This window comes from Oncorhynchus clarkii, chromosome 14 (genome assembly GCF_045791955.1).
Source record: "Oncorhynchus clarkii lewisi isolate Uvic-CL-2024 chromosome 14, UVic_Ocla_1.0, whole genome shotgun sequence".
Classification (NCBI taxonomy): domain Eukaryota; kingdom Metazoa; phylum Chordata; class Actinopteri; order Salmoniformes; family Salmonidae; genus Oncorhynchus; species Oncorhynchus clarkii.
In genome coordinates this window covers 33687219-33703311 of record NC_092160.1, presented here as the reverse complement: position 1 = coordinate 33703311, position 16093 = coordinate 33687219, and the positions used below count along the sequence as shown (strand labels likewise).

General features: G+C 41.3%; 1 protein-coding gene across 1 annotated transcript; it reads right to left on the bottom strand.

Annotated features, from left to right (window-relative positions):
* Window positions 1–684: 684 nt before the first annotated feature.
* On the bottom strand, window positions 685–1158 carry LOC139365880 (uncharacterized protein DDB_G0284671-like). The gene has a single exon (XM_071102937.1). It carries the CDS (start codon window positions 1156–1158, stop codon window positions 685–687), a length of 474 nt encoding a protein of 157 aa, XP_070959038.1.
* Window positions 1159–16093: the final 14935 nt, after the last annotated feature.

The window sequence follows — 16093 nt, the reverse complement described above, 5'->3', positions numbered from 1 at the left end:
AACAGGAGGAGAGGAGGGTAAGGAGGAGAGGAGGGTAAGGAGGAGAGGAGGGTAAGAGCAGGAGGAGAGGGGGGTAAGGAGGAGAGGAGAGTAAGGAGGAGAGGAGGGTAAGGAGGAGAGGAGGGTAAGAACAGGAAGAGAGGAGGGTAAGAACAGGAGGAGAGGAGGGTAAGAACAGGAGGAGAGGAGGGTAAGGTGGAGAGGAGGGTAAGGAGGAGAGGAGGGTAAGAACAGGAGGAGAGGAGGGTAAGAACAGGAGGAGAGGAGGGTAAGAACAGGAGCCAGACCTTTCATAATGACACAGTGAGGCCTTTCATAATGACACAGTGAGACCTTTCATAATGACACAGTGAGACCTTTCATAATGACACAGTGAGACCTTTCATAATGACACAGTGAGACCTTTCATAATGACACAGTGAGGCCTTTCATAATGACACAGTGAGACATTTCATAATGACACAGTGAGACCTTTCATAATGAGGTGCTTCCAGTCTTCCCTGAGGTGCTTCCAGTCTGCCCTGAGGTGCTTCCAGTCTGCCCTGAGATGCTTCCAGTCTGCCCTGAGGTGCTTCCAGTCTGCCCTGAGGTGCTTCCAGTCTGCCCTGTGGTGCTTCCAGTCTCAGTCTGCCCTGAGGTGCTTCCAGTCTGCCCTGAGGTGCTTCCAGTCTGCCCTGTGATGCTTCATGTCTGGCCTGAGGTGCTTCCAGTCTGCCCTGAGGTGTTTCCAGTCTGCCATGTGGTGCTTCCAGTCTCAGTCTGCCCTGAAGTGCTTCCAGTCTGCCCTGTGGTGCTTCCAGTCTGCCCTGTGATGCTTCCAGTCTGGCCTGAGGTGCTTCCAGTCTGCCCTGAGGTGTTTCCAGTCTGCCCTGAGGTGCTTCCAGTCTGCCCTGAGGTGCCTCCAGTCTGCCCTGAGGTGCTTCCAGTCTGCCCTGTGGTGCTTCCAGTCTCAGTCTGCCCTGAGGTGCCTCCAGTCTGCCCTGTGGTGCTTCCAGTCTCAGTCTGCCCTGAGATGCTTCCAGTCTGCCCTGATGTGCTTCCAGTCTGCCCTGAGGTGCCTCCACTGCCCTGAGGTGCTTCCAGTTTGCCCTGTGGTACTCTGAGGTCGTGCGGCTCCCCTGTGAGCCACAAGCACAACCGTTTGCTCCAGAATGTCATGTGCTGAGTAACCAACATCTATGACACAGACCAGCAGGTACACACACACACACACACACACACACACACACACACACACACACACACACACACACACACACACACACACACACACACACACACACACACACACACACACACACACACACACACACCTTGTGTAGAGAGATGTGTTCGTTCTCACACAAACACATACACTCTCGTTTAACCATCCCGGAGTGCTGTCAGATGAGTGGGATTTAACCCTAATCATTCAAATGAACTGTACACAACGTTTATCTTTCTCACGTCTATCTATCTCACCCTTTCTCACCCTCTCCCTCTGACGTGGCTGGTGTCTGTGTAATGATATGCACTGTCAGGTTTGGCTCATCAACACAACAACTAGAAAATAGTTCAAAGAGTTGTTATCTCCAAAAAGTCATCAATATTTGGAGTCATTATCCCAGAGACATCAATATTTGGAGTCATTATCCCAGAGACATCAGGTTGCCGGCTAGAAGAGACAGGTTTCCAAGAGACTGTTGCCCCTATAATTTACATATCTGAAGATCAGATCATTGACTTAATTATTAATTCAGGACAATCTCCGGTTGATCATGATTTGATGATGGCAGAAGAATAGAGAAACATGCAGCTATGAATATTTTGGCAGGCAGTACGGCCTTCTCACAACATAAAACTGCAGTAATGTGATTTTGGAAATGTGTGTGTCTTGTGGGCATGACCATTATTGACTAGTAGTTCGACTGTCCAGAGCCAAAAGGATAATGGTCATGACTGGTAGTTTGACTGTCCAGAGCCAGAAGGATAATGGTCATGACTGGTAGTTTGACTGTCCAGAGCCAGAAGGGTAATGGTAATGACTGGTAGTTTGACTGTCCAGAGCCAGAAGGATAATGGTCATGACTGGTAGTTTGACTGTCCAGAGCCAGAAGGATAATGGTCATGACGGGTAGTTTGACTGTCCAGAGCCAGAAGGATAATGGTCATGACTGGTAGTTCGACTGCCCAGAGCCAAAAGGATAATGGTCATGACGGGTAGTTTGACTGTCCAGAGCCAGAAGGATAATGGTCATGACGGGTAGTTTGACTGTCCAGAGCCAGAAGGATAATGGTCATTTTCTCTCTTCTTAGAAATGGAGGGGCTGCCTGACAGAAACAGTTCTGAGGACCACCTCTTCGTCTTCTGTCAAATATTATTCCCATGATATCATAACTAGACTATGTAATAGGATAGGTATTATTATAATAACCAGACTATGTAATAGGAGAGGTATTAATATAATAACCAGACTATGTAATAGGAGAGGTATTATTATAATAACCAGACTGTATAATAGGAGAGGTATTATTATAATAACCAGGCTATGTAATAGGAGAGGTATTATTATAATAACCAGACTGTATAATAGGAGAGGTATTATTATAATAACCAGACTATGTAATAGGAGAGGTATTATTATAATAACCAGACTGTATAATAGGAGAGGTATTATTATAATAACCAGACTATGTAATAGGAGAGGTATTATTATAATAACCAGACTGTATAATAGGAGAGGTATTATTATAATAACCAGACTATGTAATAGGAGAGGTATTATTATAATAACTAGACTGTATAATAGGAGAGGTATTATTATAATAACCAGACTATGTAATAGGAGAGGTATTATTATAATAACCAGACTGTATAATAGGAGAGGTATTATTATAATAACCAGACTGTATAATAGGAGAGGTATTATTATAATAACCAGACTATGTAATAGGAGAGGTATTATTATAATAACCAGACTGTATAATAGGATAGGTATTATTATAATAACCAGACTGTATAATAGGAGAGGTATTATTATAATAACCAGACTGTATAATAGGAGAGGTATTATTATAATAACCAGACTGTATAATAGGAGAGGTATTATTATAATAACCAGACTGTATAATAGGAGAGGTATTATTATAATAACCAGACTGTATAATAGGAGAGGTATTATTATAATAACCAGACTGTATAATAGGAGAGGTATTATTATAATAACCAGACTATGTAATAGGAGAGGTATTGTTATAATAACCAGACTGTATAATAGGAGAGGTATTATTATAATAACCAGACTGTATAATAGGAGAGGTATTATTATAATAACCAGACTGTATAATAGGAGAGGTATTATTATAATAACCAGACTGTATAATAGGAGAGGTATTATTATAATAACCAGACTGTATAATAGGAGAGGTATTATTATAATAACCAGACTATGTAATAGGAGAGGTATTATTATAATAACCAGACTGTATAATAGGAGAGGTATTATTATAATAACCAGACTGTATAATAGGAGAGGTATTATTATAATAACCAGACTGTATAATAGGAGAGGTATTATTATAATAACCAGACTGTATAATAGGAGAGGTATTATTATAATAACCAGACTATGTATTATTATAATAGGAGAGGTATTATTATAATAACCAGACTATGTATAATAGGAGAGGTATTATTATAATAACCAGACTGTATAATAGGAGAGGTATTATTATAATAACCAGACTATGTAATAGGAGAGGTATTATTATAATAACCAGACTGTATAATAGGAGAGGTATTATTATAATAACCAGACTGTATAATAGGAGAGGTATTATTATAATAACCAGACTATGTAATAGGAGAGGTATTAATATAATAACCAGACTGTATAATAGGAGAGGTATTATTATAATAACCAGACTGTATAATAGGAGAGGTATTAATATAATAACCAGACTGTATAATAGGAGAGGTATTATTATAATAACCAGACTGTATAATAGGAGAGGTATTATTATAATAACCAGACTGTATAATAGGAGAGGTATTATTATAATAACCAGACTGTATAATAGGAGAGGTATTATTATAATAACCAGACTGTATAATAGGAGAGGTATTATTATAATAACCAGACTGTATAATAGGAGAGGTATTATTATAATAACCAGACTATGTAATAGGAGAGGTATTATTATAATAACCAGACTGTAAAATAGGAGAGGTATTATTATAATAACCAGACTGTATAATAGGAGAGGTATTATTATAATAACCAGACTATGTAATAGGAGAGGTATTATTATAATAACCAGACTGTATAATAGGAGAGGTATTATTATAATAACCAGACTATGTAATAGGAGAGGTATTATTATAATAACCAGACTATGTAATAGGAGAGGTATTATTATAATAACCAGACTGTATAATAGGAGAGGTATTATTATAATAACCAGACTATGTAATAGGAGAGGTATTATTATAATAACCAGACTGTATAATAGGAGAGGTATTATTATAATAACCAGACTATGTAATAGGAGAGGTATTATTATAATAACCAGACTGTATAATAGGAGAGGTATTATTATAATAACCAGACTGTATAATAGGAGAGATATTATTATAATAACCAGACTATGTAATAGGAGAGGTATTATTATAATAACCAGACTATGTAATAGGAGAGGTATTATTATAATAACCAGACTGTATAATAGGAGAGGTATTATTATAATAACCAGACTGTATAATAGGAGAGGTATTATTATAATAACCAGACTGTATAATAGGAGAGGTATTATTATAATAACCAGACTGTATAATAGGAGAGGTATTATTATAATAACCAGACTGTATAATAGGAGAGGTATTATTATAATAACCAGACTGTATAATAGGAGAGGTATTATTATAATAACCAGACTGTATAATAGGAGAGGTATTAATATAATAACCAGACTGTATAATAGGAGAGGTATTATTATAATAACCAGACTATGTAATAGGAGAGGTAATATTATAATAACCAGACTATGTAATAGGAGAGGTATTATTATAATAACCAGACTGTATAATAGGAGAGGTATTATTATAATAACCAGACTATGTAATAGGAGAGGTATTATTATAATAACCAGACTGTATAATAGGAGAGGTATTATTATAATAACCAGACTATGTAATAGGATAGGTATTATTATAATAACCAGACCGTATAATAGGAGAGGTATTATTATAATAACCAGACTATGTAATAGGAGAGGTATTATTATAATAACCAGACTGTATAATAGGAGAGGTATTATTATAATAACCAGACTATGTAATAGGAGAGGTATTATTATAATAACCAGACTGTATAATAGGAGAGGTATTATTATAATAACCAGACTATGTAATAGGAGAGGTATTATTATAATAACCAGACTGTATAATAGGAGAGGTATTAATATAATAACCAGACTATGTAATAGGAGAGGTATTATTATAATAAACAGACTGTATAATAGGAGAGGTATTATTATAATAACCAGACTATGTAATAGGAGAGGTATTATTATAATAACCAGACTGTATAATAGGAGAGGTATTAATATAATAACCAGACTATGTGATAGGAGAGGTATTATTATAATAACCAGACTGTATAATAGGAGAGGTATTATTATAATAACCAGACTATGTAATAGGAGAGGTATTATTATAATAACCAGACTGTATAATAGGAGAGGTATTATTATAATAACCAGACTGTATAATAGGAGAGGTATTATTATAATAACCAGACTGTATAATAGGAGAGGTATTATTATAATAACCAGACTGTATAATAGGAGAGGTATTATTATAATAACCAGACTGTATAATAGGAGAGGTATTATTATAATAACCAGACTATGTAATAGGAGAGGTATTATTATAATAACCAGACTGTATAATAGGAGAGGTATTATTATAATAACCAGACTGTATAATAGGAGAGGTATTATTATAATAACCAGACTGTATAATAGGAGAGGTATTATTATAATAACCAGACTGTATAATAGGAGAGGTATTAATATAATAACCAGACTATGTAATAGGAGAGGTATTATTATAATAACCAGACTGTATAATAGGAGAGGTATTATTATAATAACCAGACTATGTAATAGGAGAGGTATTATTATAATAACCAGACTGTATAATAGGAGAGGTATTATTATAATAACCAGACTGTATAATAGGAGAGGTATTATTATAATAACCAGACTGTATAATAGGAGAGGTATTATTATAATAACCAGACTGTATAATAGGAGAGGTATTATTATAATAACCAGACTGTATAATAGGAGAGGTATTATTATAATAACCAGACTGTATAATAGGAGAGGTATTATTATAATAACCAGACTGTATAATAGGAGAGGTATTATTATAATAACCAGACTGTATAATAGGAGAGGTATTATTATAATAACCAGACTATGTAATAGGAGAGGTATTATTATAATAACCAGACTGTATAATAGGAGAGGTATTATTATAATAACCAGACTGTATAATAGGAGAGGTATTATTATAATAACCAGACTGTATAATAGGAGAGGTATTATTATAATAACCAGACTATGTAATAGGAGAGGTATTATTATAATAACCAGACTGTATAATAGGAGAGGTATTAATATAATAACCAGACTATGTAATAGGAGAGGTATTATTATAATAACCAGACTGTATAATAGGAGAGGTATTATTATAATAACCAGACTGTATAATAGGAGAGGTATTATTATAATAACCAGACTATGTAATAGGAGAGGTATTATTATAATAACCAGACTGTATAATAGGAGAGGTATTAATATAATAACCAGACTATGTAATAGGAGAGGTATTATTATAATAACCAGACTGTATAATAGGAGAGGTATTATTATAATAACCAGACTGTATAATAGGAGAGGTATTAATATAATAACCAGACTATGTAATAGGAGAGGTATTATTATAATAACCAGACTGTATAATAGGAGAGGTATTATTATAATAACCAGACTATGTAATAGGAGAGGTATTATTATAATAACCAGACTGTATAATAGGAGAGGTATTATTATAATAACCAGACTATGTAATAGGAGAGGTATTATTATAATAACCAGACTATGTAATAGGAGAGGTATTATTATAATAACCAGACTGTATAATAGGAGAGGTATTAATATAATAACCAGACTATGTAATAGGAGAGGTATTATTATAATAACCAGACTGTATAATAGGAGAGGTATTATTATAATAACCAGACTGTATAATAGGAGAGGTATTATTATAATAACCAGACTATGTAATAGGAGAGGTATTATTATAATAACCAGACTATGTAATAAAAGTAGAATATCAGAAGTCTGGAGGGACTCTAGACACAATAACACACTTGTAAAAATAAGTCTACTGTTGCCCCCTTCCTTGTATGTGTGTGTGTGTGTGTGTGTGTGTTTGTAGTTGAGGGGCAGCAGTGGGGGCTGTTGATGCAATACTTCACATGGTTTTGTCTCTTGCTTGAATACCCCCCAAACTCATCCAGCCATGGCATCTCATGATGACTCAACCACCGCTGAGTTCATTGTGTAACATCAGTAGTGTTGACCTGTGTGTGTGTTGATGATGTTGACCAGGGGCTGCCGGCCCTAGGGGACAGGCATGTCCGGTGAGGTGCCAGCCTGCCCTCCTCTCTGCCTGCATGCCTACCTCCATGCCTGCCTGCCCTCCTCTCTGCCTGCCTGCCTGCCCTCCTCTCTACCTCCCTGCCTGTCCTCCTCTCTACCTCCCTGCCTGTCCTCCTCTCTACCTCCCTGCCTGTCCTTCTCTCTAGCTCCCTGCCTGTCCTCCTCTCTACCTCCCTGCCTGTCCTCCTCTCTGCCTGCCTGCCTGCCCTCCTCTCTGCCTGCCTACCTCCCTGCCTGCCTGCCCTCCTCTCTGCCTGCCTGTCTGCCCTCCTCTCTGCCTGCCTACCTCCTTGCCTGCCTGCCCTCCTCTCTGCCTGCCTGCCCTCCTCTCTACCTCCCTGCCTGTCCTCCTCTCTACCTCCCTGCCTGTCCTCCTCTCTACCTCCCTGACTGTCCTTCTCTCTAGCTCCCTGCCTGTCCTCCTCTTTACCTCCATGCCTGCCCTCCTCTCTGCCTGCCTGCCTGCCCTCTTCTCTGCCTGCCTGCCCTCCTCTCTACCTCCCTGCCTTCCCTCCTCCCTGCCTGCCTACCTCCCTGCCTGCCTGCCCTCCTCTCTGCCTGCCTGCCCTCCTCTCTGCCTGCCTGCTGCCTGCCTCCCTGCCTCCCTTCCTGTCTGTCTGCCTCCCTGCCTGTCTGTCTGCCTGTCTCCCTGTCTCCCTGTCTGTCTCCCTGCCTGTCTGTCTGGACAGTGTTGTTGTGTCGTGAGCCTGGACTGGAGCTGCTCTGCATACCTTAACCCTTCCTCTGTACCTGCTCCTGCCCTCTCTCTCTCTCTCTCTCTCTCTCTCTCTCTCTCTCTCTCTCTCTCTCTCTCTCTCTCTCTCTCTCTCTCTCGCTCTCTCTCTCTCTCTCTTTCTCTCAATTCAATTCAATTCAAGGGGCTTTATTGGCATGGGAAACATGTGTTAACATTGCCAAAGCAAGTGAGGTAGATAATATATTAAGTGAAATAAACAATAAAAATTAACAGTAAACATTACACATACAGAAGTTTCAAAACAATAAAGAGGATAAAAAGTCTTGGTTGGTGAGCGGACCCCAGACCTCACAACCGTAAAGGGCAATGGGCTTTATGACTGATTCAAGTATTTTTAGCCAAATCCTAAATTCTCTCTCTCTCTCTCTCTCTCTCTCTCTCTCTCTCTCTCTCTCTCTCTCTCTCTCTCTCTCTCTCTCTCTCTCTCTCTCTCTCTCTCTCTCCTGTCATTCCCCTCTCTCTCCTATCATTCCCTATCTCCCTCCTGTCATTCCCTGTCTCTCCTATCATTTCCTCTCTCTCCTGTCATTTCCTTTCTCTCCTGTCATTCCCCCCTCTCTCCTGTCATTTCCTCTCTCTCTCCTGTCATTCCCTCTCTCCATCGCTCTCTCTCTCTCTCTCTCTCTCTCTCTCTCTCTCCTGTCATTCCCCCTCTCTCTCTCCTGTCATTCCCCTCTCTCTCTCCTGTCATTCCCCTCTCTCTCTCCTGTCATTCCACCTCTCTCTCTCCTGTCATTCCCCTCTCTCTCTCCTGTCATTCCCCCTCTCTCTCTCTCCTGTCATTCCCCCTCTCTCTCTCTCCTGTCATTCCCTCTCTCTCTCCTGTCATTCCCTCTCTCTCTCCTGTCATTCCCCCCTCTCTCTCCTGTCATTCCCCTCTCTCTCTCCTGTCATTCCCCCTCTCTCTCTCTCCTGTCATTCCCCCTCTCTCTCTCTCCTGTCATTCCCTCTCTCTCTCCTGTCATTCCCTCTCTCTCTCCTGTCATTACCTCTCTCTCTCGTGTCATTCCCCCTCTCTCTCTCCTGTCATTCTCTCTCTCTCTCTCCTGTCATTCCCCTTCTCTCTCCTGTCATTGCCCCCTCTCTCCTGTCATTCTCCTCTCTCTCCTGTCATTCCCCCTCTCTCTCCTGTCATTCCCCACCTCTCTCTCTCCTGTCATTCTCTCCCTCTCTCTCCTGTCATTCCCTCTCTCTCTCCTGTAATTCCCCACCTCTCTCTCTCCTGTCATTCTCTCTCTCTCTCTCTTGTCATTCTCTCTCTCTCCTGTAATTCCCCACCTCTCTCTCTCCTGTCATTCTCTCTCTCTCTCCTGTCATTCTCTCTCTCTCCTGTAATTCCTCACCTCTCTCTCTCCTGTCATTCTCTCTCTCTCTCATGTCATTCTCTCTCTCTCTCCTGTAATTCCCCACCTCTCTCTCTCCTGTCATTCTCTCTCTCTCTCCTCTCATTCTCTCTCTCCTGTCATTCTCTCTCTCTCCTGTCATTCTCTTTCTCTCTCCTGTCATTCCCCCTCTCTCTCTCCTGTCATTCCCCTCTCTCTCCTGTCATTCCCCCTCTCTCTCCTGTCATTCCCCTCTCTCTCTCCTGTCATTCCCCTCTCTCTCTCCTGTCATTCCCCCTCTCTCTCTCCTGTCATTCCCCTCTCTCTCTCCTGTCATTCTCTCTTTCTCTCCTTTCATTCCCCCTCTATCTCCCCTGTCATTCCCTCTCTCTCTCTCTCTCTCTCTCTCTCTCTCTCTCTCTCTCTCTGCTGTCATTCCCTCTCTCTCCTGTCATTCCCTCTCTCTTCTGTCATTCCCCTCTCTCTCCTGTCATTCCCCCTCTCTCTCTCTCCTGTCATTCCCCTCTCTCTCCTGTCATTGCCCCCTCTCTCCTGTCATTCCCTCTCTCTCTCCTGTCATTCCCTCCCTCTCTCCTGTCATTCCCTCTCTCTCTCCTGTCATTCCTTCTCTCTCTCCTGTCATTCCCTCCCTCTCTCCTGTCATTCCTTCTCTCTCTCCTGTCATTCCTTCTCTCTCTCCTGTCATTCACTCTCTCTCTCTCCTGTCATTCTCTCTCTCTCTCCTGTCATTCCCCCTCTCTCTCTCCTGTCATTCCCCCCCCCTCTCTCTCTCTCTCTCCTGTCATTCCCTCTCTCTCCTGTCATTCCCCTCTCTCTCCTGTCATTCCCTCTCTCTCCTGTCATTCCCCTCTCTCTCTCCTGTCATTCCGACTCTCTCTCTCCTGTCATTCCCCCTCTCCCCTCTTTCTCACCAACCTCTCCCCTAAATTAATTAGCTTTAGATAATGAAAGAGTTGAAACTGAAATTGTTTCCCTCTGAATAGTGCGTTATTGTTTATCGGTAATTCAAAAATATCCAACTGCTAACCTCACTGCCCGCCTTCCCACTGACGCAACTCTCAGATGAAGATTTCATCAACTGTGCACAATGCTGCGATGGATGTGAGATATTGTTGTGGTGCTCTTCAAAAGGAGAATAATCTCCCACACACTTTCTATTTCTAGGTCAAAACTTCCCATGGGGTTCTGAAACACAGATGAAGCAAGCACACACACACACACACACACACACACACACACACACACACACACACACACACACACACACACACACACACACACACACACACACGCAGCACACCATCACAACAACCAACGCTGCAAACACATACACACGCAGCACACACACACACACACACACACACACACACACACACACACACACACACACACACACACACACACACACACACACACACACACACATACACACACACACGGAGCACCAGAGGAACCACTGTCTATGATAATTCCCATATACACGGAGGTGTCAGTAATACACCATATTATGGTTTTGCGACTCAATGCCTGTACACTTCACAGTAAACTACCGTATTGTTACAGTAATAATGATTGTTGAGCAGGAGATACACTTCTACAGTAGCCTGCAGCACATAAGGCCTTACTAAACTACTGCATTATTACTCCATTATCATTAGTGGTTCTCAAACAACATTACTCCATTATCAATAGTGGTTCTGAAACAACATTACTCCATTATCATTTATGGTTCTGAAACAACATTACTCCATTATCATTTATGGTTCTGAAACAACATTACTCCATTATCATTAGTGGTTCTGAAACAACATTACTCCATTATCATTACTGGTTCTGAAACAACATTACTCCATTATCATTACTGGTTCTGAAACAACATTACTCTTAACTGCATTACATTCTACATTTGTCACGTTTGTTGAATGGAGGAGTCCAAGGCGCAGCGTGATGTGAATACATTCTTCTATTTATTTAACAAAGAACACTTAACAAACTACACAAAACAACAAAATGAACGTGAAGCTATGAACAACGAGTGCTGACAGGCAACTACACATAGACAATAACCCACAAAATACCCAAGGAATATGGCTACCTAAATATGGTTCCCAATCAGAGACAACAATAAACAGCTGCCTCTAATTGAGAACCAATCTAGGCAACCATAGACATACAGTGGGGCAAAATAGTATTTAGTCAGCCACCAATTGTGCAAGTTCTCCCACTTAAAAAGATGAGAGAGGCCTGTAATTTTCATCATAGGTACACTTCAACTATGACAGCCAAAATGAGAAGAAGAAATCCAGAAAATCACATTGTAGGATATTTAATGAATTTATTTGCAAATTATGGTGGAAAATAAGTATTTGGTCACCTAGAAAACAAGCAAGATTTCTGGCTCTCACAGACCTGTAACTTCTTCTTTAAGAGGCTCCTCTGTCCTCCACTCGTTACCTGTATTACAGTTTTTTTCGATTGCTAAACGACAGTGGGCACAACTGGAGTTACATGTGCAAAACTCTAACTACAGTCTGCACTACCAACAGTCACCTGAGCTAAACAGTTCACATCACCTGCAAAACTCATTCCAAGCAACACAACTCTTAACACATGGCTCAAAACATGCTCAGTGCAGCCAAACACTATGCACAACCCTCACTGAGATAACACACACTGTCACTCAGAACACACTGAGAGTAAAAACACTAGCATCAAACACCAATACAGAAAATACAAATTACAGTAATGAGAAAAAAAAGGTAGAAACTAAAAGTACATACTGTAATTCGAACAAATAATTGAGGGGCTAATCCTGTCTCTCTCTAGCATCAGGCCACAGGTTTTCTTCAACATCACATCTAATGTTTTCTCTTGCCATGCACCTGGGGAAGAACCTTCTGGAGTGCCTTATCCATCCCTGGCAGTCCTCTGGACTTGTGTCCTCACATCCGGCACGCATGGCTTCCAAAAGAGACATTTGGTCATGTGGGTGGTGACCAAACACTTTCCACCTCCAGGCAGAGAAAAACTCCTCTATTGGGTTGAGGAAGGGTGAATATGCAGGCAGGTACAAAACCATAAATCTGTGATGTGCTGCAAACCAATCTGTGACAGCTGTAGAGTGGTGAAAAGCAACGTTATCGCAAACTATGACAAAAACTAAATATTTTGTATAGCTGTGTACGTAACCTCAGACGTCTTACCTGGACATATTGGTATCTTTGCTATTTTACCCGTTCACTGTTTCTCTCGAACGGTACAGTGTATAACTGTTTCATTGTAACTTGGTGTTTCTTTAGGACTCAAGCAATAGTTGTTGTGCTGACAGAATTAACATTTTCAAATATATCATTATCAGCCAGCACTCTATCTTGAATCTCCCGCAGTTTTATTGCATTGCTGACAACAACCATGTCAACAATAGCATTTGCCTACGCATCTGAAAATATTTTTCCTCTTCCCCCTGTTGGGGGCAGCCTTTGGGTCCTGTTGTAAAAATATATTTTACTGTAATATATATCTGTGTAAATATTCTATAATTGCAATACAAAATAGATTCCTGTAATGTTTTCATTTACTGTAAGGATGTAACTCTCACCTGTTTGCATGATGGAGAATTCGCATTACAGATGCCACTGGGGATCTTTGCAGATTGGGTTGCACCCTCAACCCTGCCTCTCTCAATGAGAGACCATGGTTCACGACATGGTCTATAAGTGTAGCCCTTATTTCTTTGTCTTCCTCCACGCATCCGCCCTCTCCCTGCCACCCTTCTCCCTCCACGAACACATCTTCCTTGCTCCATTTCCAAAATGAGTCTTTCTGAGCTCTACCTATATATACTGTAATATGCGTGTGTGTTCACTAACAAGTCTAAAACAAGACACCTGCTTAGCCTTTCAGCTGAAATTGCAATCAGCAGTGTTTGAAAGGCACAAGGCTGAAATCTATTCCGTTTTGAATGTGTGGTTCACAGTTTTGACAGCAGTGTGTTAGCATTTGAACAAAGTGCTGTAAATCCACAGTGTTGTGCAGGTTGTGGTTAAAGTCATGGGATAAGTGTGCAGAGTTTTGAAAACTGTGTTCAAGCAATGAAAAACGAACTAGAGTTTGGTCCACATGAACTGCTGCTGTGCAGACTGTAGTTAGAGTTTTGCACATGTGACTCCAGTTGTGTCCACTGTCGTTTAGCAATCGAAAAAAACTGTAATGGCACCTGTTTGAACTTGTTATCAGTATAAAAGACACCTGTCCACAACCTCAAACAGTCACACTCCAAACTCCACTATGGCCAAGACCAAAGAGCTGGAGTTTGGAGTGTGATTGTAGACCTGCACCAGGCTGGGGTCAAAATGATCACAAGAACGGTGAGCAAAAATCCCAGAACCACACGTGGTGACCTAGTGAATGACCTGCAGAGAGCTGCCAGTAACAAAGCCTACCATCAGTAACACACTATGCCGCCAGGGACTCAAATCCTGCAGTGCCAGACGTGTCCCCCTGCTTAAGGATCCTATATAGACTCTGGCGGATGCGGACTGGAGAGAGCCGCCCGTCAGTCAGGAGCTGCCGGAGCCGCCCCTCAGCCAGGAGCTGCCAGAGCCGCCCCTCAGCCAGGAGCTGCCAGAGCCGCCTGTCACGCCGACGCTGCCAGAATCGCCCTTCACTCCGGAGCTGCCGGAGTCTCCCGTCCGTTCGGTGCTGCCAGAATCTCCCGTCCATTCGGGACCCGTGGCTTGGGTCCCCAGTCCAAGGTCGGCGGCGAGGGTCGCCGCGTTAAAGTGGCCACGGAGGCGGGTAAAGAGGTGGAGAAGGACTATGGTGGAGTGGGGTCCACGTCCCGCGCCAGAACCGCCACCGCGGACAGACACCCACCCAGACCCTCCCCTATAGGTTTTGGTTTTGCGGCCGGAGTCCGCACCTTAGGGGGGGGGGGGGGGGGGGGTACTGTCACGTTCTGACCTTAGTTCTTTTATTATGTCTTTGTTTTAGTATGGTCAGGGTGTGAGTTGGGTGGGTTGTCTATGTTCCTTTTTCTATGTTTTGGGATTTCTGTGTTTGGCCTGGTATGGTTCTCAATCAGAGGCAGCTGTTTATCGTTGTCCCTGATTGAGAACCATATTTAGGTAGCCTGGTTGTCCCTGATTGAGAACCATATTTAGGTAGCCTGGTTTCACTGTTGAGTTGTGGGTGATTATTCTCCGTGTCAGTGTTTGTTACCACACGGGACCGTTTCGTTTGTTTCACTTTGTTATTTTTGTATTTCTGTAGTGTTCAGTTTGTCTTATTAAAATGGACACTTACCACACTGCAAATTGGTCTGATCTCTCTTACTCCTCATAGGAAGAAGAAGACGAACGTTACAGCATTAGATTAGCTCATAGCCTAAGACCACCGTTTGCAAACTAAAGAATCACTACATTGAATCAGGAAGAGGTTTGAATCAACAATATGGGATCCTATATAAATGTGTTTAATGTGTGGAAGCATAGGCTTATAGCCTGTGAATAGTGTGGGCTAGAATTCAAACTGCAGTTTTGAAGCAGAAGCCTGATGAGTAGAATGTGTGAGGGTTAATTTTCTAAAGGTACAGATCAGTGTGTATACTGTAGTATGTAGCAGAATGTGAATACAGTACTGTAGTATGGAGCAGAATGTATACACAGTACTGTAGTATGGAGCAGAATGTATACACAGTACTTTAGTAGGGAGCAGAATGTATACACAGTACTTTAGTATGGAGCAGAATGTATACACAGTACTTTAGTAGGGAGCAGAATGTATACACAGTACTGTAGTATGGAGCAGAATGTATATACAGTACTGTAGTAGGGAGCAGAATGTTTACACAGTACTGTAGTAGGGAGCAGAATGTATACACAGTACTGTAGTATGTAGCAGAATGTGTATACAGTACTTTAGTAGGGAGCAGAATGTATACACAGTACTGTAGTATGGAGCAGAATGTATATACAGTACTGTAGTATGGAGCAGAATGTATATACAGTACTTTAGCAGGGAGCAGAATGTGAATACAGCACTGTAGTATGTAGCAGAATGTGAATACAGTACTGTAGTATGGAGCAGAATGTGAATACAGTACTTTAGTAGGGAGCAGAATGTATACACAGTACTTTAGCAGGGAGCAGAATGTATACACAGTACTTTAGCAGGGAGCAGAATGTATACACAGTACTGTAGTATGGAGCAGAATGTATACACAGTACTTTAGTAGGGAGCAGAATGTATACACAGTACTGTAGTATGTGGCAGAATGTATACA